Below are 24,867 nucleotides of genomic sequence, written 5' to 3' on the forward strand. Positions count from 1 at the left end.
CACCTCTCATTGTAAGAATGCTTTTTTTTTTCATTTATGCATATGAGTGCTCTACCTGCATGTACACCTTCGTACCAGAAAAGAGCATTAGATAGCATTACAGATGGTCGTGAGCCACCGTGTGGTCGCTGGGAATTGAACTCAGCACCTCTGGAAGAATAGCCAGTGCTCTTAACTGCTGAGCCATCTCTCTAGCCCCTTTAAGGATTTTTTGAAGCTATGTTAAGGGAGAAAAAAAGTTTACAAGAAAAAAATGTTTCATACTCATGACTAATCAGTACTTAGCCAGCACTTTTATAACAAAGCCAACTTCTATCCACTCTTGACCACTTATATACATAGTCTTGTGGCTATTAAGTATTTTATCAGATAGAACGTACCAAGAAATTACACTAAGCATCTTTAGAAAATTTCCTACAAAATACATTTTTTAATGATTTACACAATCATAGTAGCACACACATTCTAAAGGAGGAATTTCAACAGTTACACAGTACCGAATTCCAAAGTATCTAGGGCCAGTGAGATGGCTGAGTGAGTCCATGCTTTGGAAGGAGAAAACTCCAGAGTTTTCTTCTGGCCTCCACATTCACATCATACACATATTAAATAAAGTTACATCTATGCATGTATATAACCTGCTCACTCACAGGAGCTGTAAGTTGTACATAGATTATATATGCACGCACAATCTAATGTTACATCTTTATATAGTTTATGCAAAAATGCTCCAGAGTGATCAGGTAAAATTGCTGAAATTTAACTGAAAAGGTTCTAAATACTGTAAGGAAAACCAACCATAAATTATCCAGTCTTGGATACAGGAAATAGAGCTTTCTCTGCTGTAAAAGCTACACACTTTTATTTATTTTTTAATATTTATTTAATGTGAGTACACGGTAGCTGACTTCAGACACACAGCAGAAGAGTGCATCGGACAGATGGTTGTGAGCCACCATGTGGTTGCTGGGAATTGAACTCAGGACCTCTAGAAGAACAGTCAGTGCTCTTAACCACTGAGCCATCTCTCCAGCCCCACACTTTTATTTTTTACTTGTATATATGTGTGTGTAGGTTATGTTAGTGAAAAAGTGCACAAAGTCTGGGGAGACTAGAGGAGTTGGACCTAGGAGCTCAAGTTACAGACAGTTGTGAACTGCTTGACGTGGGTACTAGGAATTGAACTTAGGTACTCTGAAGAGCAGTGCATGCTCTTAACCAAGAAACCAACTCTCCAGCCTCTAGAGCTATGGGGTTTGTTTGTTTTTTGTTTAAGATTTATTTATGTGTAAGTACACTGTAGTTGTATCCAGACATTCCAGAAGAGAGCATCAGCCAGGCATGGTGGCGCACGCCTTTAATCCCAGCACTTGGGGGGCAGAGGCAGGCGGATTTCTGAGTTCAAGGTCAGCCTGGTCTGCAAAGTGAGTTCCAGGACAGCCAAGGCTATACAGAGAAACCCTGTCTCAAACAAACAAACAACAGAAGAGGGCATCAGATCTCATTACGGATGGTTGCGAGCTACTATGTGGTTGCTGAGATTTGAACTCAGGACCTTTGGAAGAGCAGTCAGTATTCTTAACTGCTGAGCCATCTCTCCAGCCCCTAGAGCTATGTTTTAAAGACCTCATTAGGTTTTCTACATGGCATTTCCCAAAGACAGAACTTTTACAACTAAAAGAGTGAAAACTTATCCTACCCTCTTGCCTACTGGACTCTGCCTGCCTGAATCAGCCTTGGCTTCCTGCTTCCCCCACTTCATCCTGGATCCAGCCCCAGCTTGGTAAGATGTGTCTGGAACTTAGGGAATGCAGCACCATGTTGTCATGTCATTCAACTTTAAAGACTGCAGTTTAATTAACATCATTTATTAGATGCTGTCTTTAAACTTTCTGGGACAGCTGTTTCATTCTGAGTGATACTAATTTAAGCATCACATTTTCCTGGAAGAGTATTTTTCTTATGAGCACCCCCCCCTCCACACACACACACACCTAATAGCCAAGGACATCATTGACCACTGTAGTCACTGGCAACGAATTAGAAGATAGTCACTCTTATCCTATCAGTCTTATTGGTTAGCAATTATTAGATATATGGGATAAGAAATGTAGATCTATACTACAATTGCAAGAGAAAGAAAAATGAGAAGTGAAGAATGTGCGTGTGTGTTTTACACAGCTCACAAGTCTTTCTTAGGGACTGTGACTATACCTGGAATCAGTATTCTCACAGTGACCATTTGAACACTTATCCTAAACACAGAGTATTAATGTTTATTATTTTTCTTTAAATACATTTCTAAGAACAAGGCTTCAAAGAAGCCTTACATATAGCATGAATTAAAAAAAAAACAAAAACAAAAACCAGACACCGTGGATGCCTCCACATTTTCTACATAATCCATAAAAAACCCAGACACTCATTGCAAGGTTTCACCACAGAAAGGAGGCAACCTCAGTTATTACTGCTGTTTTCTTGGTTTCTTCATTTGTACTTTTTTCTTTTGTCCTTTCTTTTTCTTTTTCATGAGAACTGCCTTTTCTCCAATAAATGCATTCTTGGAATGGAATTTTCCTTCTTTGGAATGGAATTTTCCTTCTTTGGAAGTAAAATTAAGTCTTTGCTTAGGTTTAATGACATCCTTCTTCAAGCTTGGATTTGAATTCTGTTGTTTTAGTTTTTCTTTATTAACAGAACGCATGACTCTCAGTTTTCTTCCCATTAGCTCAGAATTATTTAACTTCAAAGCAAGATGAACAGCATCTGTGTTCTGCAATAAGGAGAAACATTAATTTCCACCAGAAAGTGATATGCAATGAGACTAGTAGGTCAGAATTCAGTGGTCTATGTCAGTCTTCAAGCTTGTACACACAAGTCCTTCTAGTCTATGCCCTAGAGGTCAGATCCAAGGGTTTGGTCAGCCTTGCTTGAACCCCTTGTTGCTCATGTTCCACTCACGGCTACAGGTGGCGCTCAAGCTGCTTCACTAAATGCTCATAATCACCACCACAGGTTCACTGTTCATCATATGATGTCTCTTTAAAACAGTAATCAGCTCAAAACACAACTTTCTTAAAATTCCTGTTGTAAGCAGAAGGCAGGAAAGTCCTCTACAGTCAGAGATGTGGGACTAGACACTAGAGGGTTCTACTTGAGTCCAAAATCCTATTCTATTCCAACACAGAACCATTAATACTATTTTCAATGTTAAGGAGATATTGAAAGAACTCTACAAGGGTCTCAAAGAGGCAAGTAACATCTAGACACAGTAACAAATAAGATCAGTGTAATAGAGCAACACAAACCTCACACATTTAAGAGTGTTAAAAGTTCCCTGGCAATACTTATCAAGAGTCAAAGACCCTGGGTGCTGGACGATGTCTCACTCAGTAGTTAAGAGTACATTTGGTTCTTTTGGAGAATTGGAGTTCCAGGCACCTACCCCCAGCTCAGGGAGGAATCCCACAACTCTGGCAGGTGCATGGACATTCACATGCATGTATCCACACAGACCATATGCATCCATGTTAAAAATAATAAAAATGAATCTCACATGCATGTATCCACACAGACCATATGCATCCATGTTAAAAATAATAAAAATGAATCTAAGTGCCATTAAGTAGTATGCTATGTTCTTTACTGCTGTTAGGGAACACTGAGTGAACACTCAGGTGTCTGCTCCATCTCACAGAAGGTAAAATTCCAAAGATTTAGTTCCTCTCATACCCAACACCTGGGCTATGACTTAGTACTGTCAGCATGTACAAACAAGGAGCCATAGCCACGGCAATGTGTGCCTATGGATTTAGCTTCCCTAAGTCAGAAATCGGGGATTTAAATGACAGCATCACCACAAAGATGGCACAGCAGTGACAACCTCGCCCCAGCATTTCAAAGAGCATCCCCGCACTAGTCTCCCATACCTCAAAGAGCACATAGCCAAATCCTCTGCCGACTCCTGTAAGTGGGTTTCTCACGATCCTCACTGCCACGATGCTTCCACAGTCCAGAAAGTGTTCCTCCAAAGCAGAGTCTTCAATTTCTACAAACAAATCCAAGTACAACCGAGGTAAGCATGTGGACTCACCTTCAGCTGGAGCAGTTTGATAATGCTGAGATAAGCAAAGCCCCATGCACACAACAGTACAATAGGCTGCTTTTTTTTTTTTACATCCCCCAATCAGGGTTTATGTGTTGCTCTGGCTATACTAGAACTCACTCTGTAGACCAGGCTGGCCTCGAACTCAGATTTGCCTGCCTTTGCCTCCCAAGTGCCGAGATTAAAGGCATGCGCCACCACCCTCCATCTTACAACATGCCTCTTAAAACTAGTCATAAGCTAATCATTAGACTACTTGTTTTGTTTGTGTGGGTTCTGGTGCTAAGGGCACGGAACTTAAAACATCACAAATACCAGAGAGGAGCTCTGCTACTGAGCAACAACTCCCAGCTCTTTCTAAATTTTTCTCTGAGGCAGCTAAAGTTGTAACAATAGTTATATTTTGATTTGTTTAAACAAACTTACTGTAAGGAAGATTCCCCACAAATACTGATCTCTTGTCCCTCTGAAATAAGAGTAAAAACCAGTCAGCGTATTAAAAACAGAAACTCTCTTACAACGCTACCCTGCCCTCTGCATTCCTCCCCTGCCTGTAGCCATCCACCTCCAGACTTGATCATACACCTGCCCAAGTCTGTTTCGTGTCTTCCCTCTGCACAGTAGAGAGCAGAGGAGAGACTTGTTCACAGTGGCACTCAGGGCAGTTCCTAGGGAAGGCCTGCTGCTGGGAAGCGGTGCCTGTGAGGAGCTAACCAGCAAACCCTGAGGCTCTAAGGCAGGGCTCTCAACCTGTTGATAGTGGGGGGAATCAAATGACCGTGTCACAGGGTTTGCCAGAGAACATTGGAAAACAGATATTTACCATTCATAACAGTAGAAAAATTACAGTTATGAAGTAGCAGGGAAAATAACTTTAACTCTGGGGGTCACCACAACATAATGAACTGTATTAAAGGGTCGCAGTATTAGGAAGTCCAAGAGTCACTGAGACTTGGTCTAAGGGCCACGTGGACTCCATAGCAACTTCTTATCCTGCTGTAAGAACTGCTTAAGAAACATGTGGTTGTGTGCAGCTAACTTTAGTGACAGACAGGTGGCAGGTAGCCTACTGACCCTCTGTGGTAGGGTCTGCTCCGACTGCTGTTCTCTTTCAACTGAGTAACTCTGACACTTAGAAGCACACGTCTGCAGACTGAGCCCACAATCCTTTGTTGTCTGAAGACACAGCTGTCATGTGCAATCTGGTCACACTGCTGCAGCACTGAAACTATGATCTGCTCCTGGACAAAGTTCAGACTGCACAAAGTGAGGCAAAGCTGGTTTTATGATTTGCCTGCTAACCTAGCAACAGCATGCTGTGCCCTCGTACACCATTACCGTACCAAGCTCTTGACATTCCTCAGGAAGTCAGGTTTCTGTCCTCAGTGCATAAACCTCACAGATACTACCTGGGAAAATATCTTCCTGTCCAGATAAACCTTTCAAGACTCAGAAAATTTGTTCTCCTGGAAACCATCCTTGTTCTTTCTTGTTGGCCTGTCCCCAGGTGCCCCATTCCTGAATGGGTGAAGCATCCCGTGCTCACGACAGCATTGACCATAAAACAGAGCCACAGGCTGAACCTTTGCACGTCCCCTCCCAAGTACAGAGAGTCTTCAGTACTGTGCTCCTTACCTCTAACAAATGACAACGTTTGGTTTCTAAACAGGCTCTCATTGTATAGCCCAGTGTCCCAAAACGTGTGATTCTCCTGCCTCTGCTTCCCCAGCACTGACACAGGTACGCGCTACCACCATAACTTGAGTAATAACTTTCCTGACTTCAGTCTATGAAAAGAAAGTGCTAGAGGCTGGAGAGATGGCTCAGAGGTTAAGAGTACTGGCTATTTTTCCAGAGGTTCTGAGTTCAATATGGTGGCTCATAACCATCTATAATGAGATCTGTAGTAACAACTATAATAATCTTCCGGCCTGTAGGCATACGAGGCGCTAGACCTGACGATTTCTTACTTTCTGCAACATGATGGGGAAAGGAATCATCAGATAGAAAGCGACCTGTTTACGATGGAGCCAACACTGCGGCCTTAGAGCAAAGGCTCGCTCTCGCTCTCCTGCTCATATCCTTAGTTCCTTTCCACAGGCTCTTGCTAATAAGATCTTTTTGTTGTTGGCCTGTTTTCTTTGAGAAATTGTCTCACAAGTCATCCAGGTGGGCCTGTAATTCCAGTTGCTTCTTCTGTCTCACCCTCCTGATGCATGGATTACAGGCATGACCTACCATATCTGGCTGTCTTATTAACATCTTTAAACAAATAACAATCTACTTACAGAGGCCGTTTCAGATGCCAGATCAACTCGAATACGAAATCCTTCTGCAATCTGGGCCCCATTTCTAGTTATAAAGACAAGAAGACACAGCTGTTGAAAATGGGCACTTAGCCATGGAAACATTTGCTGTAGTGAAGCCAAATAATGAACCCATCTCTATAGGTCAGAGGCCAGCGACGTGCTCCATCCCAAACACGATTACCTTTGCAGAGCTTTTGCAGCGGCGCTCTCATCCTTGAACACTACATATGCATTGATGCTTTTCTGGTCAGGATGAAATTTACGTCTACAGAAAAAAACATAAGAAAAAAAAGGATCATGTAAAAGCTCTCAGTGGTTAAGAGCACTGACTGCTCTTCCAGAGTACTGAGTTCAATTCCCAATACCCACATAGTAGCTCACATCTGTCTGTAACTCTTATTCCAGGAGATCCAACATCCTCACACAGTTAGGTATATATATAGTCAAAACACCAATGTAGGGGCTGGAGAGATGACTCAGATGTTAAGAGCATAGGCCATTCTCCCAGAGGTCCTGAGTTCAATTCCCAACAATTCCATGGTGGCTCAAAACCATCTATAATGGGATCTAATACCCTCTTCTGACACACAGGAGTACATGCAGATAGAGCACTTATATACATAAAATCAATAAATAAATCTTTAAAAAGAAAAAAAACACCAATGTACATAAAATAAAAATATATTTTTAAAACAAGAAAATATCTTTTTTAAAAAGTTGCTAACCTCAAACTCAAGGGAAAAAAAAAAACTTGTACTGTTTTCTACAATCAATGTAAGACAGGACTTGTAGAGTGGAAGTTCCACAGTTAAGTAAAGATCCAGTAATTTGAAAAAGAACACAGACATATAAAGACAGCAAAAAGAATAGGAAGCCCACACACTCTCTGGCATCATCACTGTGAGGGCGTGCTAATAGCAGACTCCCACATGTGCCAACCCAGAAAAATAGAAGGATTCGAGACGTCACCCTGGCTCCAACTCTGCACCTAGCAGAGTCCTTTCACTGCAAGATACATACATTAAAAGTGCACATGCACAAACAGCTCAGCACACAGCCATCCCACCTAGGAGCCCATCCTTCCTTCTGATGGCCAGCACCATCCCTACTTCCTCGTGGACAGCCTTCTCCCAATGCAGCCTCACCTACTCTTACAAATTACACTCTTAGTTGTCCATTTTCCTCCTATCTCTGTCCTTCATTATTTCTCACAGCCTGGACTTTGCTGGTCTAGCATTTTGTGTATATTTTTAAGATTTGCTGGCTGTGAAAAAGCAGTTTGACATGCACCTCTGTCTTCTGTGCCTTGAAAACTGACTACTGGATCCAAAAGTTTGATCTGATTCAGACATGGCCCCTTTGTCAGAACCACAGTTATGTTCCTTCTCAGCAAGGCACACTTGTGTATGAGCGTGTTTACACATAAATACAGGTGTGTGTACAGGCCAGGGACCAATCTCATCTCTCATCCCTCAAGTGCTGTCTACTATTTCTGTGTATATTTTTAAGACACTTGTGTGGTTGTAGGTAAGGGTGGCATGCACACGCATGTGTAGGGAGAGGACAACTCATGGGAATTAGTCCTGTCCTTCCACGACTGGGGTTCCAGGGATTGATCCAAAGTAATCTCGCTTGGCAGCAGGCAATTTTCTTTGCAGGGCCATCCTGCAGGTACTACCTATGTTTTTGAGATGGTGTTTCTCATTGGCCTGGGTCTCACCATATAGGCTAGACTGGCTGGCTACTAGGTACCAGGGCTCTAGGTACTACAATTATGACAAGCACTATGTCAGCTTTTTGTTTGTTTGTTTGTTTGGTTGGTTTTTGAGACAGGGTTTTCTGTATAGCCCTGGCTGTCCTGGAACTCACTCTGCAGACCAGGCTGGCCTCAAACTCAGAAATCCGTCTGCCTCTGCCTCCCAAGTGCTGGGATTAAAGGCGTGGGCTGCCACTGTCCAGCGCCAGCTTTAAAAAAAAAAAAAAAAAAAAACAAGGCTAGCTTTTCACCTCTAGTGATTATGGACAATGCTGCTGCCCAAGGGCAATGCAATATGGATGTGATTCAGCAGAAAATAGTAATATTAAAGATAAATAGACTAGGGACTGGAGAGATGGCTCACGGGTTAAAGGCAGTTGTTCCTCCCAAAGAAGGCTTGGGCCACATCCCAGCACCCTTAGGGCAGTTCACAACCATCTGTTAATTCCAGTTCCAGGAATGTGACATCCTTTTCTGGCCTCCTCAAACACCAAACACACACATGGTGGACATATACATGCAGATAAAACCATATACATGAAAAATAAAAATAAATAAATCATAAAGAAGACAGCAGAATGGACTTAGTAGTGTTCAGTGGTCCTTGGCTAAAGATGTTAACCTGCTGCTGAAGTAATAAAAATGCCAACACACAAATGAGCACCACTACAAAGTGAACAAGTAAAGAGTGCCAGGCCCGGCACATGGCACGCTGTAGCACACTACACTAACAGCCTTTCCTTTTTTGTTGAAAAACAAATCAAAACAAAACTTTTCAAGCCAGGTGTGGTGGTGCACACCTTTAATCCCAGCACTGGGAAGCAGAGGCAGGTGGATCTCTGTGAGCTGGAGGCCAGCCTGGGTATAAAGTGAGTTTCAGGACAGCCAGGGCTACACAGAGAAAACCCTGTCACAAAAGACTGAAAAAATACTGTTTTCATACAATATATTCTGATTCGTTTTCCCTCCCTTACCTTCTCCCACATCCTTCTCTCTCTTTAGAAAACAGGCAAATAAAAAAAACAATCACAAGAGAAAAAAAGCTTGAGAAATTGCACACATACACACATACCCATAAAAACACAAAATCAGGAGCTATAATATATAAGCAAAAGACCAACACGGTAAAAAATGCCCAAACAACAATATGAGACAAAGAAAAAAAAAAAACCTTCAAAAATACAGAGTGTGTGTTTTGTGTTGGCCATCTACTCCTGGGCAGAGGGCCTTTTATACCCAGTGAGACTCCATCGGAGAAAACTAACTTTTCCTGTGTGAGCAGCTGACACTTGTAGACAGCTTCTGGGTTAGGGATGGGGCTCATGTTCACTTCCACTCTCAGCACTGAGTCTGTATAGCTTGGACCTGCACATGCTGCCAAAGTCTCTGTGACTTACTCTGTACAATCTGGCTGTTTTCTATTGAGAAGAAAGCTGTGATTTATTAGATGAGGAATGCTGCCAAGCACTGAGCCAGACATTAACCTCACACCTAACATGGATTCTGATTTACGAATGAAAAAACTGAAGTTTGAAGACGTGTGTGATAGTGATCAAAAGGTAACAAGCTAGCCAAGGATAGAAACTCAGTCTGGCAGACTCCAGCACCTAACTCTTTCTCCACAACGCGCAGCTGTTGACAAACCCAAAGCTGTCAACATCCCAAGAACATGGGAACAGAATGTGGCTCTGTTTCTCTGTCTGCAAAGATCTTTGTCACATGAACACCAGTGGCAAGCAGGTGGGTCTGCCTCACTGCAGAGCTGGCCTTGCATCAGCCTCAATGCGTCATCATGAACCACTAATGACAGTGCTCTCCTTCCCCTGCAACACAGAAGCCAGAAAGAGCATCTCTCCTGTCTCTCAGCTAATCTACAGCATCAAAACTTTGGCAGAAGCCATCAGAGCAGGAGTCTTGGAGGAAAGCAGCCTGGACACTAAGGTCAGGCTCCACGAACTCCAGAGAGAAACGATAACAGCATGGGTGAATCTCAGCCAGAACCCTAGAGGTACTGATGCTGGAGGGGGGACCATGCACAGGGTATTTTCTGATCTGAGCTACCACCCATGGGAAGATGGAGTGGGCAGGAGCCCCAGAGCACAACTATGGTAACAACAGACTGGAGTAGAGTGCCCAAGCCCCACCTGGATTCTCCTCCAGATGAAGAGGAAAGTGAAGATGCTGTGGAGGACAGTCAGCCTGTCACTTAAGGCAGAGACAAGACTCCAGGGCTAGAAGAAAAGGAAAGGGGAACCTCTTGTCAGCAAGCTGGTATGGAACTTTAAGACCCATTAAAGACAAAAAGGCTGAGCCTAGTCTACAAGATGGCTCGATGAGTGAAAATGCCTGCAAACATGACTGACAACCTGAGTTTGATCCTTTAGTACCCACAAGGTGGTAGAGAAACAACTTCCACAAGCACACTGTAGCACATGCAGGCCCACACTCATGCATACAAACATTAAAGCAGGGTGGGGATGGGGGGCCTGGCTGCCACAGCGAGAAAGAGCTGACCATAGATCTTGACAGATCCTGAGCCTGCCGGCTCTGAGTCTAGGCCAGGACAACAAAGTGCCTTGTGCTTGTATTCCTACTATACTACAGGCTCACCAACAGCTGGAGAACTCTACATTGGATCCCTAATAAATTGTGGGATTCCACGTTTTTGATTCTGACACCAAAGCAGGGACTGGCCACATGGCTCAGTGTTTAAGAGCATTGGCTGTTCTTTTAGAGGACTTGGAGTCAATTCCCAACACCCCTACAGGAGCTCACAACTGTCCGTGAATCCAATTCCATGATGTCTGGCACCGTCACAGACATGCATGTGGGCAAAACGCTAAAGAACATAAAATAAAAATAAATAAATCCAAAAAAAAGGCATCCAAAGCTTTTGTATGCAGAATATGTAGTTTTCCCTAACCTGCTGTCTGTCTCTCCTCTCGCCCCACCCCCTCTCTCTCAGAAACAAGAAAAAGACAGTAGAACAGGTGAAGCTCTTACAAATACTTGACCAAACATCCAAACATGCAAATACCCAGTAAGCACATAATCAATGTTGGCCATTTTAAAGTATGAGAACCACACAGAGCGTGTGGAGAAGCCTTGAGAAGACTAGCCCGAAATGACTGGCAGCATCCAGTGCTGGTGAGAACGTGAACATGTGGTGTTCTCACCTACTGCTGATGGAATGGAAAACCATGCAAAAAGAAAGGGGTGCTGGGTGGCTATATTTTAGAAAACATACCTACTATAAGGTGCAGCAATTCTACCTCAGGTACTTTCCCAGACATAAACTAGGTACAGATGTTTTTAGTCCATTATGCATGACAGGTAAAAACTGAAACCACCTGAATATCAAGAGCAACAACTAAGGTGAACAACTAAGGTTTGCTAACTCCACACAAAGCAACAGTGCCGACAAAGAACAGGATACTGGTGCACACAGGATAGGTCTCAGAATCATGCTGAGCAAAGTCAGAGGCAGTGTGTGCTTAGCATGAAGCAGTCCTCATATCCCATCCCAGAATCAAGATTGCAAGACACGAGAAGGGTGGGGACACAGCAGCACATGTCCCCCAGAGGCACAAAGCGGGTGAGTGGCTCCTATGGACAGAGGAGGAGGGGCAACTGCAAGGGCACAGCAGGAGACTGGGCTAAAGGGGACACTCAGAATGTAGACTATGGCAATGTCTGCACCAGGGCACACACAGCCCATCCTAAAGGTGGCCAGAGGCAGTGGTGTCCTGTATATACCCAGCACTCAGGAAACAAAGCAGAAAAATCAGGAGTTCCACAGAACTTGCTACATAGCAAGACTGTCTAAAAAATCTAAGGGTTGGCTGGGCATGGTAGTGTACACCTTCAATCTCAGCACTTGGAAGGTACAGATAGGCAGATCTCTGTGTGTTCCAGACCAGCCAGCTAGTAGGGCTACATAAGACCATGTCTCAAAAAAAAAAAAAAAAAAAAAGGTGGGGGATGGGACTGGGTGTAGTCACCTGGTATATACAAAAATCAATCCCCAAAATAGCAAAAGAGAAGAGACAACTAAAGTTACACATCTCAATTGTGCAATTTTACTTAAGGTAAATTACACTTTTAAATACTTTTAATTACTTAAGGTAATTACACAATAAAACACCTAGTTTCCATGGAGAGATTCCACATGCATGCACACACACACACACACACACACACACACACACACAAGAGGAAAAGACTAATAGGGAAACAAATATTTCTATCTTCCATCACAAATATCTAACTTCTTCCCTGTCAAGCAAATAAAAACCCAACAACTCAATAGCCAAAAACAATCTAGAGCAAAGTAACAGGCCTGCTGCAGAGGTGGAGCCACAAAGACCACTGTCACCTGCCAGGCTGCTCTTGTTTATAAATAACAACTTTTATAAAATAAAACCTGCACTATAACCAGATGAACAGTTCTGTGAGACAGCAGCCATTTTAAGTGCAAAGTACTTCCCAGTGCTCTTCATGACCACAAGACATCTGCAGGTATAGTTAAATAAATGGGGCAGACCTTACAGAACTCTAGGATGGTCTAAAATAAAGAGAAAGGAATCTTATTATGAGCTTACTTTATTGCAGCCAACTTCTTGGTTAGTGTCCCCTCTGCTGGCATCTTTTAAGAAGAAAAAGAAACATTAAAACTTTGAACTTGAGATATTTTTCCAAATTGGTTAGCATTTTCATTCTTCCCCTTTTTCAGTGCTGGAGACTGATCGCAGGCCTCCAAGAATGCCAACGTGGTCTATCTCTGCCACACTCCCAGACACATACATTACATTTTAGGAGCCAAAACATTCTAAGCACATGTAACTCATGTAACTCAATACACTGTAGGACAATCAAATCAGAAGCTGCTGCTATCACAGTGCTTGTGAAGAGGATTCTGAGCCAGGAGTGGTGGCACACACCTATAATCCTAGAATCCCGCACTTGAAACAGGAGGATGAGGAAATGGAAAGTCACCCTCAGTTGTAAGTGAGTTTGAGTTCAAGGCTACAGGAAGCCCTACCACAAAACAGAAATGGGGAGGGGGACATGAGAATTAAGATACAAGGAATTCCACAGACAACATCACACTCAACAACCTCTCTAACAACAAAGGCACAAGTATAGACAACAACAACAACATCACACTCAACAGCCTCTCTCAAACAACAAAGGCACAAGTACAGACAAGAGGCTCAGGCTACAGGATGATTCATGACAATGAAGAATCATGAGAACAGTTTTATAAAGTAAATGTGTGGGGGGGAGGATCATGTATAAACCGAAAATGTCTAAACTGGTAATAAGGAAACATTTCCTTTGCATCTAAGAGATTATATCCCATGGGTCCTAAAATTAGTGGTGTCTTTCTTTGTTTGAGACAGGGCCTTTGCAGCCCAGACTAGACATGGCCTCAGCATATAGCTGAGGACAATCTTGACCTAGGACCTATGGAACACACTCCAGGAGAACCAAGGGCACGCTTTACTATCAGCAGAGAAAAGCCAAAGTGACAAAGCAGCAGCTGTGGGAAGAGCCACACAGCCAACAAAACACATGGCTTCAGTTCAGGGTAGTAAATGCTGTGCTGCACGATGAGGCTCAAGCACCCAGAGGGCCACACACACCTGGAACCATGGTATGGTCAGCTCTTCTAACAAGAGGTAATGAAATGGCTGGAGAGATGGCTCAGCAGTAAAGACAACTGCTTTTCTAGAAGACCCACCCAGGCTGGTCTCCCACAGCTGACTTTTAACTCCAACTGATTCCAGGGGATCTAATGCCCTCTTCTGACCTCCAGGAGCACTCCACGCACATCCAGGCAAACCATCCAACCATACACATAAAAATTAAATCTTAAAGAGATTCGCAATAAAAACAAAACTTTTTAAAAGAAGCCATGAATAAATATAGGCCAAGGAGAAAGGAAAGAAGTGACTTAATTGGGTAAGGCCTCTATGTGAAAAGCGAGCAGAGCAAGTAACAGGCCAGGTACACCAAGGAGTTAACAGCAGAAAGTCACATCCTGCAGGCATCCTGCACCTAGGGTGTGTGCCAAGACGCCCCAGTTAGTTCAGGTAAGAGCTTCACATTGGGAAGTGAAGCTCAAAGGAGCAGGCAAGTTGGTGGTAATGGTGGGGAACAAGCATGCTGACAGAAATAATTAGAACTGTCAAGATCTCAGAAAATGTCTACTTTTAAAGAAGCAGTCTGTTTTTCCATGGGACACTTTTGTTCAGGGAGAGTCTGCAGGAGTTAGTGGATAATTCCAGGGAGGCTCAAGGCAGCAGCAACAACAGAGCCATCCAGCCCACGCCTCAACAGTGTGGAGACTGAGAAAGTGCAAACCCTAGGCAAGCATCCAACTGCTGACCTATGCTCTCAGCCCTGAGAAGCCCTTAGAGAATCATGAAAGGAAGAGCAATCAAACAAGGTAAGCCCTTCCTGTGCATGCTGAAATACTGCACATTACACTGAAAAGAATTTTGAAAAACACGCTGCTGGGTGTGATGGCGCACACCTTTAGTTCTAGCACCCAGGAAGCAGAAGCAGAAGCAATGGATTTCTGTGAATTCTAGACCAGCCTGGTCTATTAAGTGAGTTCCAGGACAGCTGGGGCTACATAGTGAGATTCTGTCTCAAAACAAACAAGAACAGAAGCATACACATTCCTGGCACTTCATTCTCTGAACATTAGCATAACTGCTTGGGAGTGGAATCAGATCCCAAGCACACACTGCTGCAGTCCCACTCCTCTCTGCCCACGCACTAGTCAGGCTGCCTGCGGCATGGTGAGAAACAGTCCCCTGCCTACTCTGACAGCAGAGACAGTCACCCACCTGCCCATCAAATCCCATGGCCAGCCTTGGTGACAGATGTCACTGTACTGTATGAACTCATGCAGTTATCTATGCCATGCCATTATGCAGTTTTCAGTGGGAGAAGACGCTTACCACAGAACGAAATCGTACGGATTCTACTTGTCCATACTCTTTAAAAAATGACTTCAGCTTCTAAAATAAACAATATACACGTACATGTTAGCCAACACCCTGAACATCTGTGTCACAAAAGAAATGATGTGACGGGCGTGGTGGCGCACGCCTTTAATCCCAGCACTCGGGAGGCAGAGGCAGGCGGATTTCTGAGTTCGAGGCCAGCCTGTTCTACAAAGTGAGTTCCAGGACAGCCAGGGCTACACAGTGAAACCCTGTCTCAAAAAACAAAACAAACAAACAAAAACAAACAAACAAAAAAGGAAATGATGTGAATTTATTTTAAGGCCATTCCAGAATCAAGTGTGAGTAGTATCCCAGCACTAGAAACACAAAGCGGACTCAAGATGAGGTGTTAACATCCAGTGTCTAAAAACCAAAGAACACGTCAGAAAAACACATGACTTGAGCTGGACAGACGAAAAGATTTTACAGAAACTTGGTTAGAAGAAAAATACTATTCAGGTTCACATTATCATCCATGCATGACCTATATGATAGCTGTATGTTTCAATGTTTATAACTTATTTGACACTTAAATGGAGGTTAGTTAGACTTGTATTTTGCACATAATCTCTGATCTTTTCACACTGGCTTAAACCACAGTGCCTTTAAGAATACTGTTCCACAGAGAAAATCTCCAGCTCTTTGACTCTGACTACCCGAGTGGAGAATCCTTGTTAGTCATTTTGGGACAAATTCTTGGACTATCGCAAGATGTGAAGAACATACATGTATTTACAGGTTACAACAGTAATTTGTACAACTAATTCTAATTTAAAAGCCATTTACTGAAAGAATATTTTTACAGAACAACATAACATCACACTTCTCTCCTCTGGCCTGGGGTACATGAGATTCATAGGGAGATGACACAAAACTGACAAAAACCACCTGGGCATAGTCTCTAATCCTAGCTCTTAAGGAGGTAGAGGAAGAAGAATTACCATGAGTTAAAGACCAGAGTAAACACTCAAAAATACAAAGGAGGGCTGGAGAAAAGGCTCAGCAGCTAAGAGCACTTTTCACTCTTCAACAGGACCTGAGCTTGGATCTCAGAATGGGGGTAGAAGAGTGCTGAGTAGGACAAGGACAGAGGCTGGTGACTTTTGGCCTTTAACCCCCTCTTACTGTTCTGAGGGCCAGAAGCTGATGGCTTCTGGCAATTTAACTCTCTCTTGCTATTCTGGGGCCAAAAGCTAGTGATTTTTGGCAATTTCACAGAGAAAGGGAAAAAAGTACGTAAGAAAGAAACAAAGTCAATTGTGTGCATGCACACTTGTGCACACACACACACACACACACACACACACACATACACACACACCACTCAGGCCAGGCCTGACCACCTGTCTCATCAATTTCACAATTGTACATGCATACTTATACACATATACCTACATATGTATGTATGTACATACAAACAGACATATATACATTTATACTGGTGGATGGAACAGAGCCCAAACAGTCACACTTTATTTTTTTCTCTCAGTCTTTTTATACTTCTTAGACAAAAGTTCCTTATAAAATGCCACACAAAAGCAGAGTTACAGAAGGATGTCAATAGTAAGTAAATTCAGCCGGGTATGGTGGCGCACGCCTCTAGTCCTAGCTCTTGGGAGGCAGAGGCAGGCGGATTTCTGAGTTCGAGGCCAGCCTGGTCTACAAATGAGTTCCAGGACAGCCAGAGCTACACAGAGAAACCCTGTCTCGAAAAACCAAAAAAAAAGTAAGTAAATTCAAAGCAGTGGTTCATTCTATAAGCTCATTGTAAGTTCAAAGCAACAGTTTCATGTGGCCTTACTTTATCATAGTGTACACTTGGGGCTTCATCTTTGGACCTGACCTAGAATGTTTTTTCTTTTTTTTTTTTTTTTCCATTTTTTATTAGGTATTTAGCTCATTTACATTTCCAATGCTATACCAAAAGTCCCCCATACCCAACCACCCCCTAGAATGTTTTTTCTTGATCATAATTTTTTTTCCAAGCCTATTTCTCTTCTAAGTGTAACTTATGAAAGCTCATTGTACTCCTTATTATGCAGCCTTTACTTGCTATTCTATGAGAAGGGGACACATTCTATTCGTTTGTTTGTTTGTTTGTTTGTTTGAGACAGGGTTTCTCTGTGTAGCCCTGGCTGTCCTGGAACTCACTCTGTAGACCAGGTGGTCTTGAACTCAGAAATCCACCTGCCTCTGCCTCCCAAGTGCTAGGATTACAGGCGTGCACCACCACTGCCCGGCCAACACATTCTATTCTTGATTCTAACTTTATTTTATCTTTTTGGTAAAACAACTAAAACTTTCTCCCCTTAAACTTTCTTCCTAAAATTATTTGAATCAGATCAGGAATTCCATAGTCATTAGTTCATCTAATTAATTCATGAAAGTTCATTTTCATGTTGATCTGCAGAAAATGTGCCCAGTAGGGTAGCTACCACTCATGAAGTAGTCACACCAGGCTATAGGCAGTGCGGGTCTCCTGGTGTCCATTCACACCAAGTGAGATAAATGAGAAGTGTGGCAATGACAAGCATGAGAAAGGACATCAGTCGAAAGAAGCAACCCTGGGACTAAGTCTCTGGGGCCCTGCCTCACCAGAGCTCACTCACTGCAGCCAAGCAAGTGGATGGCTGTCTCTAGGGAGCTCACTTGCCCATTGCCGGTCTTCTTGCATGGTGTCCACCATCAGCACCCAAATGATGGCTCACAATCATCCACTACTTCACTTCCAGAGGATCTGATGCCTTCTGACCTCCATAGGCACCAGTTATATATGCAGTGCACATACGTGTGGAGAAAATATTCACCCACATAAAACAAATCTAAAAAGTAGGTTTATTTAATTAAAGGGTAGTACATGATATCTTTACAAATGAAAGACTAGGGAATAAAAGTCACTGTGTTTTCTAAGAATAAAAATATAAACCCATCCTTCCAAAGATGAACAGGATTTGAGCCTGAGGTTTGCATAGACTACCAACTACACCCACATAGAAGGCAAAACTCATTCTTCCACATAGCAAATATTCTTTGAACCTTTACTGTGTTAGGCATCCTCTCATGTGTGCAAGACAGAACAGTAAAGGAGGGAGGGAGGGAGGGAGGGAGGGAGGGAGAGTTATGTGTATTGGTTTACATTCTAGTGGCATTAACAGGAAGAAAGGTGAAGAGGGGGGAAAAAAAACAGAAATAGGCCACTACTATTTCAAACATGACCTTCACAAGCCTAAATTAGGGCTGAGAGCCAAGCAACACACACACACACACACACACACACACACACACACATCCCAGAACCCATCTATGGTGTGCTGATTAGGAAGCACAAAGATGCAGCAATGAGTTAGTTATCAACTATGAGCTCATTAAACGTAACCTTAGTCAATAGCTTCTCTAGGTTCATTCTACCCCCTTCCACTCACCTTTTTATTACATGTGACAGGCAAATTGCCAACAAACACAGTCCTCTCGTTTTTTAACCGCTCCTCTTCGGGGTTGACTGGGATTTTTGTTCTTTGGCCCCCATCCTTAGCAAGGCTGAGGGCAACGTCCAGTGCTTCTCCATCTGCCACTTTACCCCGAGACTGAGACCTTCTCCTTCTTCCCTGCCCTTGGTCCTGATGAAGCTCTTCTTCTAGATCAGCACTTGCTAGAGCACTTTCCCTAGTTTTTAAGGAACAACCAAAGAAAGGAGGAGTCAAAAACAAAACAAACAAAAAAACCAGCATGTGACACTCAGTCCTGCCTCCTGACTGCAGACACCTTCTGCTGGCTTCTGCTGTGCGCTACCTTTAGAAAACAAAGTCTATATCAAAGAGTTTAAGGAATATTTTCTGACATACTAAAGCCAGGCAGCGGCGGCAGCAGCACAGGGCACAGGAGTACTAAAGGAAAGCCACATAAGCTCTTCATGTCTACTTTACACTCTGTGGGTGCCCGTTATTGTCATTCTCTGCCCTAGGCCCTGGACACTCAACACTCTCTACGACCTACAGAGGTTTCTGTGCCCACCAAACAGTCTGAAAACAGAATCTGTTGATTGAGAAAACATGGGTCCTTACTTAGGAGAGGTCTATCTAGTTGAAGGACAGCTAACTAAAGTAAGTGAAGGGTCTCTGGCCCACCGAGCACGGCAAATACGGATATATAAAGAGGCCTTGCCCCAACCCCTTGCTAAAAAACAATAGATTACATTCCTAAAGCTAACCACTAAGGTTAGTTTTATTCCCTTATTTGGCCACTTCCTTCTCCTAATAAGGTCTAGCAATCAAAAGCCCCCTTTGGTTGCCCTAATTAACAAGCCCAATAAAAATTAAACACCTAACCCTAACACAGGGTTTCTTCCCCTTTTACCTTTTTAAACTGCCATTTGCCTATGGGCCACTTGTGTCTCCTCTTTATCTAGAGGCAGTACTTTGTGGTCATTGCCATTCCCTATTCCCTACCCCCTAGGGCCAAACATCCCTCCCCCTCCCGATCTCCCTTGTTGCCCTCCCCTTCTCCCTCATCCTCTATTTCCTATCTTTGTCTCTTATCTCCCCCCCCCATCCCTCCAGGGCAAATAAATATCCTTTGTACTAGGAACTTGGTCTTGAGGTGTCTTGTGTTGATGCTGTCCCTTCAGAAGCTCTGAAAAGGTAAATACAAACAGATGGTTCTGTTGCACAGGGATACTCAAGTCTGACGCCACACTGACAAGAGAACTAGATAGGGGTCTTAAGGTGAGAGAAAGGAGGGCTGCAGGAGCCATGCAATGACTCACTGGGTTCCCACTATGCTTCTTCAAGCCTTTCAGCAGTGCACTACAGAGGCAGGCAGTGATCACGTGGCAACAGCTAGCGTGGCAATGGCTAGGACACCCGAAAAGAACCATGAAGACCAAGAAAGTCTTCCTTTTTTGTTGTTGTTGTTGTTTTTCGAGACAGGGTTTCTCTGTATAGCCCTGGCTGTCCTGGAACTCACTTTGTAAACCAGGCTGGCCTTGAACTCAGAAATCCGCCTGCCTCTGCCTCCCAAGTGTTGGGATTAAAGGTGTGTGCCACCACAGCCCAGCCAAGAAAGGCTTTTTAAAGAAGGTAGCAGTATGTGTCGCAGTCTTAAATAAATACCACTATTGCTCCTCCACCAAGAGCCCAAGTACAATGATCTGTTCATTTCAACATCTAACGTAGCTGGCAAGGAAAAAGGGAATGGTGGGGCCCAGCTGAGAGCGACCAGTTATGCAAAAGCATTTCCTTTGGGAGACAGGAAACCACAAGACTGACTACCTACAAAAATCACTTGGGCACTAGAAGCCAACCTGGACCACACGGACAGGCTGTACTTCAAAAATTAATTTGAGTCCAGAGACATAGCTCAGCAAGGCACTCAGCCTAGCATGTATCTTTGTTTGTTCAATATCTAGCACCACAGAAGGAAGGGAAGAAAGGGGGAAGGGAGGGAGGGAAAGAGGGAGGAAAGAAGAGGGAAGGCAAGGGGAGAAGGAGGGAGAAAAAAGGGCGGAGAGGAAGGAGGGCAGGCAGGCACACACACAGACCCAAGTCAATCATGCAATGGAGAAGATAAGAAATGAACAAGATGTATAAACATGAACAAAGATATTGTCATGACAACACACACAAAAATAGCAGGCCAGAACAAGGATGGAGATGGAACGAAGGCAGATTAACAGAATTAAAGAATAGTGACTGGACTTGAGAAGGTAAGGCAGGAGGATCTTAAGTTCAGACTGGCATAGAGTGCTACGCACACTCCAGTGAAGTTTGCTTGGCAGGCCGAGAGGCCTGGAAGCACTCATGAGGCAGAGTTTCACGGAAACTCACCTCCTGGAGTTTTGGCGTTCTCATTAACCTGTATACTCATACCCTATTCCCGCGTTAATCTGGTGTTCGGATCCATGTGCTCCCTTTTAGTATTATTTTATTATAAGTACCTTTTAAGATTGAATTCTGATATAATTAAGTCTCCCACCTGTGTTCCAACATGCCAGAAGCCAACGAGAGCTTGGAATCCGGTAGAAATGCAGTAAGGAAGTTACCTATTCAGTAACTAATTAAGCATTACAAAAGATGGATCCAGTAGCTCAGTGCTGGTCTACAGAGTGTTTACCAAAAAAGAGCCAGGGAATCCCACTGAGATAGAAATCTTCAGTACAGGCTACATTGCATATTAGAAGCAAGCTGTTGAATTCTTCTGACGAATGGAGATTCTCCACAGATACTTAAAAGTTACTAGAAATTATCAGAGCCCAGGAAATAGGAGGGTTGAGGTATTGCAGTATTCATGAGAAGGTCTGCTAAACCCCTGGTGGTGGTCTTAACAATAGACTAGCTTTACACCTGGCTCCCTTCTGAGTGGCAGTGGCCTAGTTCCCGCCTTCTTTTGATGTATACATTCCTTTTGTATTGCGTCACAGTAACTTGGTGGATTGTATCTTGTCTGGTTCCTTGCTATTCTGCTGTATAAAAAGTTTGATGCTCGACCTGACAATACATTCAGATTCTACACAACCTCCTGTCTGCGTCTGTCTGTCATTCGCCAACTCCTTGCCCATCTGCACCCAGAGACCCATCCACGAAGACAAAGGGACCCAGAGGGTCTGCGGCAATAGAGAAATACAGTTAGACTGTCTTTTCATTAAAAAAGAAAGAAAAAAAAAGACGACAGCTTCAGGACTTAGCAGCTGAGTAGCTGTGTGTGAAGAGGTGAGAGCACAGGGTAACCCCTGCAGCACTGGCTTAGGCACTTATCTAGACGTGAAGTACCATTAACACAGGAGGGTTTCAGTTTGAAGCATTTTATTTTGCTTTTTGGGTTTTGATTTAAGGAAGGTGGCATGCAACCTAGGCTGGCTTCAAACTCACTATATATGGTGTAGGATAACTCTGAGTGTCCGATCCAAGAACCACCACCTTCCAAGTGCTGGGAGACTGCAAGTATATGTTACCATGCACGGTTTAGACAAGGAACACTCCACCAAGTGAGGCACACCTCTAGCCTCAAGGAGCACTATCTTAAGGTAAACAAGAAATGTACAGGTGCAGATACAGGCAATCAAAAAGACGGAACAGGTCTAATGCTCAGGGCCGACACACAGCAGTGCCCATGAAGAACTGCTGCGAGGTGACTGACAAGAACTCCAAGAAGAAGCCGTTTCCTAATTGCAAGCTCAGGAAAGGTGTTCATCTTAATTCAGAGACAAAACAGAGAAGGGAACAGAAAGCTTGGAATGTAAAGCTTCGAGAAAGCAGTCACCGAGTGGAAGCAGCGCACAGTCCTCAGAGGGTGTGAGGGTGGTGGGGAACTAGTGTAGTGGCTCAGCAGGCAAAGGCACCTGTCCTGCAGCCAGACAGCGAATGGACTCCTAGGAGCTGGTCCTTCCACAGGCCACCTTGACAGGAATGCACTGACACACATGCAGACAACAAACGTAATAACTACTGAAGGTTTTACTGAAAGAGGAGAGTGTAAAAATGGGAAAAGAAAATAGGCTTGAAGCAGCGAGAAGGAATTGAGAGCCAAGGGTTTGTGGAAGCTGAAGTACAGCTTAGGTTGCAGAGTGAGTTTAAGGTCCACCTGGGATGCAAGAAGTCTCCAAGAAAGAATGAGGAACACTCAATAGAAAAGTAGTGTATCTGTTTGGATACTAACTCAAATATTATGTAAAAGGAATTTTAAGTTAGTAAGGGAAATTTGGTTCCTATGAAAACCAAATTCACATTTGACAGACACACTAACTCAGAAATCCCAACTCAGAAAACAGAGAAGGGGTTAAAGTCCTAACAAGGCTGGCTCAGAATCAAGAAGCAGTGATGGACACAAAGACCTAAAAAGCTGATCTACCAGTATCTGTTCGCTTAGGATAAATGGCTTTCTTGTATCTTTTAACCCTGTATGAGACTTTGTATAATGTATTTTTTAAATTTCAGAATATGCAGTGAAAAAAATTAAGATGAACATTAAAAAAAAAAAAAAAAAAACTGCCTGAGGTATTTAATATAGCAAAAAGGAGATTTCTACCAACCTGTTTGCCAGTCTTTTGTCTGCATCAGAGAGTTTCTTCACTTTCACTTTTCTCGAAGGCTCTTGCAAAACTGGCTTTTTAGTTTGGGACACACTCTCTTCTTCATCATCATCATCATCATCAAGTTTTCTTTTTTTAGATGTTTCCTTTCAAAAGTTTGAAGTCATATTTAAAACCTCAAACTTTAAAAAAAAAAAAAATCCTGACCCTAAAGCTGTGTGTTGTGGCTTATATCTGTAATTCCAGTATTCAGGAATAGAGGCAGGAGGAACTGTGCCAGGCCAGCCAGAGCTACATAGCAAAGTCCCTCCGTCTCCAAGTCCCTGAGCAGTACTCCGATGTGCCTTTCTACATGGATACTTCTTCACGGGTTACGGAGAGAAGCAGAATATTCTTGCAGCACCAGCCATTCAGTGGAAAGGTGAGGCAGGAATATAGAATCTGGGTTACCGTGTATTCTAAGCGTGCGCAACTAGTGTGATCCTGTCTCAAAATAAAAAAGTCAAGTCGGACATGGTGGGAGCGACTCTGTAATCTCAGAACTCAAGGCTGGAGAAGGATCAGGAGTTTAGTTCATCCTCGGATACATAACTGAAATTTGAGGCTTACACGGTCTACAGGTGACCCTGCCAATCAAATAGGCTGAGGGTGAAGCGCTAGCCCTGCTCAAAGGACCAGACAGTCACTGCTGTCAGGAGAGTGACCCTCTACATCTCTCTCTACCGGGATACTCAGGGTGCAGCCCGGCGACTCACCTGGGGCACAGGCACAAATACAGGAGGAGCCGATGGCTCCGCGGTGCTGAAGAGAGCGGCCAGCCGCCCCGTCCCGCCTCCAGGAGGCCGCGGGCCGCCCCGCAAGCTGTCGGCGACCTGTCCCACCAGGTAGTCGCTGGCCGCACAGCTCACGCCGTCTCCAGAGCTCTGTCTGCAAACACAAGAGCACTCTTCAGCCACGCCGCGCCACTCACCGCCAACCCATCCACACCAACGCCCGCCGCCACTCACCTCCGCTCCGAGCCCTTCCTTCTCTTGCGTTCCTCCCCTCCCAGAGCCATGCTGAAAACTGAGCTTCCGGGATGGAAGTCCTAGGTCCGCGCTTCTGGGATCCGACTAGTCATGCGTTCCCTCTGGTTCCGGGTTCCGGCAGCCTCCGGGTTCCGACTACTTCCGTTCTAAGGCTGAGCTCTTCCGCTCAGGACCACACCCCCTCTCCCCATTCAGCCCGTGGCTGCGCAGGAGCCGCGCTATGCTTAATACTAATGGTTTTGCAGTCCGCAGGCGTCTCAGGGAAACCTAGGCTGAGGGAGTGCAGCAAGTCTCACGAGTAGCTGAGGCCTCGTGTTAGTACGAGGGTCAGCTAAAACCTGACATAGTGGCTTAGGTCTTTAATCCCAGAATTTGGGGCTCGAAGTAGCCGGATTACCTCGATTTCCAGGACCGGCTAAAACCACATGGCTCCAGCATAGCTACCTCGTCTCAAATAAAACAAGCCCCCCCGCCCCCCAGGCTTAGGGAAGGCTGTCGGCCACAGCTCATTAAGGAAGGAGGTTTCCAAGAGAAATGGGGCTACAGGGATGTGTCTTAGCAGTCGGGGAAGGGTACACCTTTCCCGAAGTTTGACGTTTCAAAGTCGGCAGAAAACAAGTATTTGGG

General features: G+C 44.0%; 1 protein-coding gene across 3 annotated transcripts; it reads right to left on the reverse strand.

Annotated features, from left to right (window-relative positions):
- Nucleotides 1–401: 401 nt before the first annotated feature.
- Rbm34 (RNA binding motif protein 34) lies at nucleotides 402–24,357 on the reverse strand. 3 transcript variants are annotated; one of them, XR_001778453.2, is made up of 12 exons: nucleotides 24,220–24,357; nucleotides 23,968–24,139; nucleotides 23,213–23,358; nucleotides 18,612–18,852; nucleotides 15,142–15,201; nucleotides 12,772–12,815; nucleotides 10,315–10,401; nucleotides 6,596–6,679; nucleotides 6,394–6,457; nucleotides 4,532–4,571; nucleotides 3,930–4,048; nucleotides 2,251–2,773 (listed from the first exon to the last, which is right to left on the reverse strand). XR_001778453.2 is itself a non-coding variant. In NM_172762.3 (11 exons), exons 1-11 carry the CDS (start codon nucleotides 24,267–24,269, stop codon nucleotides 2,465–2,467), a joined length of 1,329 nt encoding a protein of 442 aa, NP_766350.2. In that variant the 5' UTR covers nucleotides 24,270–24,279; the 3' UTR covers nucleotides 402–2,464. The 3 variants fall into 3 exon arrangements, 2 of the variants coding, with proteins under 2 accessions (NP_766350.2, NP_001361729.1); NM_172762.3 differs by lacking the exon at nucleotides 10,315–10,401 and having other exon boundaries at nucleotides 402–2,773; nucleotides 24,220–24,279; NM_001374800.1 differs by lacking the exons at nucleotides 10,315–10,401; nucleotides 15,142–15,201 and having other exon boundaries at nucleotides 411–2,773; nucleotides 24,220–24,279.
- Nucleotides 24,358–24,867: the final 510 nt, after the last annotated feature.

This window comes from Mus musculus, chromosome 8 (assembly GCF_000001635.26).
Source record: "Mus musculus strain C57BL/6J chromosome 8, GRCm38.p6 C57BL/6J".
Lineage (NCBI taxonomy): Eukaryota > Metazoa > Chordata > Mammalia > Rodentia > Muridae > Mus > Mus musculus.

Coding starts and splice junctions, on each gene's coding strand:
- Rbm34 (NM_172762.3), bottom strand. CDS start 24,269: ATGGCTCTGGGAGGGGAGGAACGCAAGAGAAGGAAGGGCTCGGAGCGG. Junction 15,202..18,611: donor CTGTCACATGTAATAAAAAG/GTGAGTGGAAGG, acceptor TGTTTATTTTAG/AAGCTGAAGTCATTTTTTAA. Junction 4,049..4,531: donor TGTGGGGAATCTTCCTTACA/GTAAGTTTGTTT, acceptor ATTTGTTTGTAG/AAATTGAAGACTCTGCTTTG.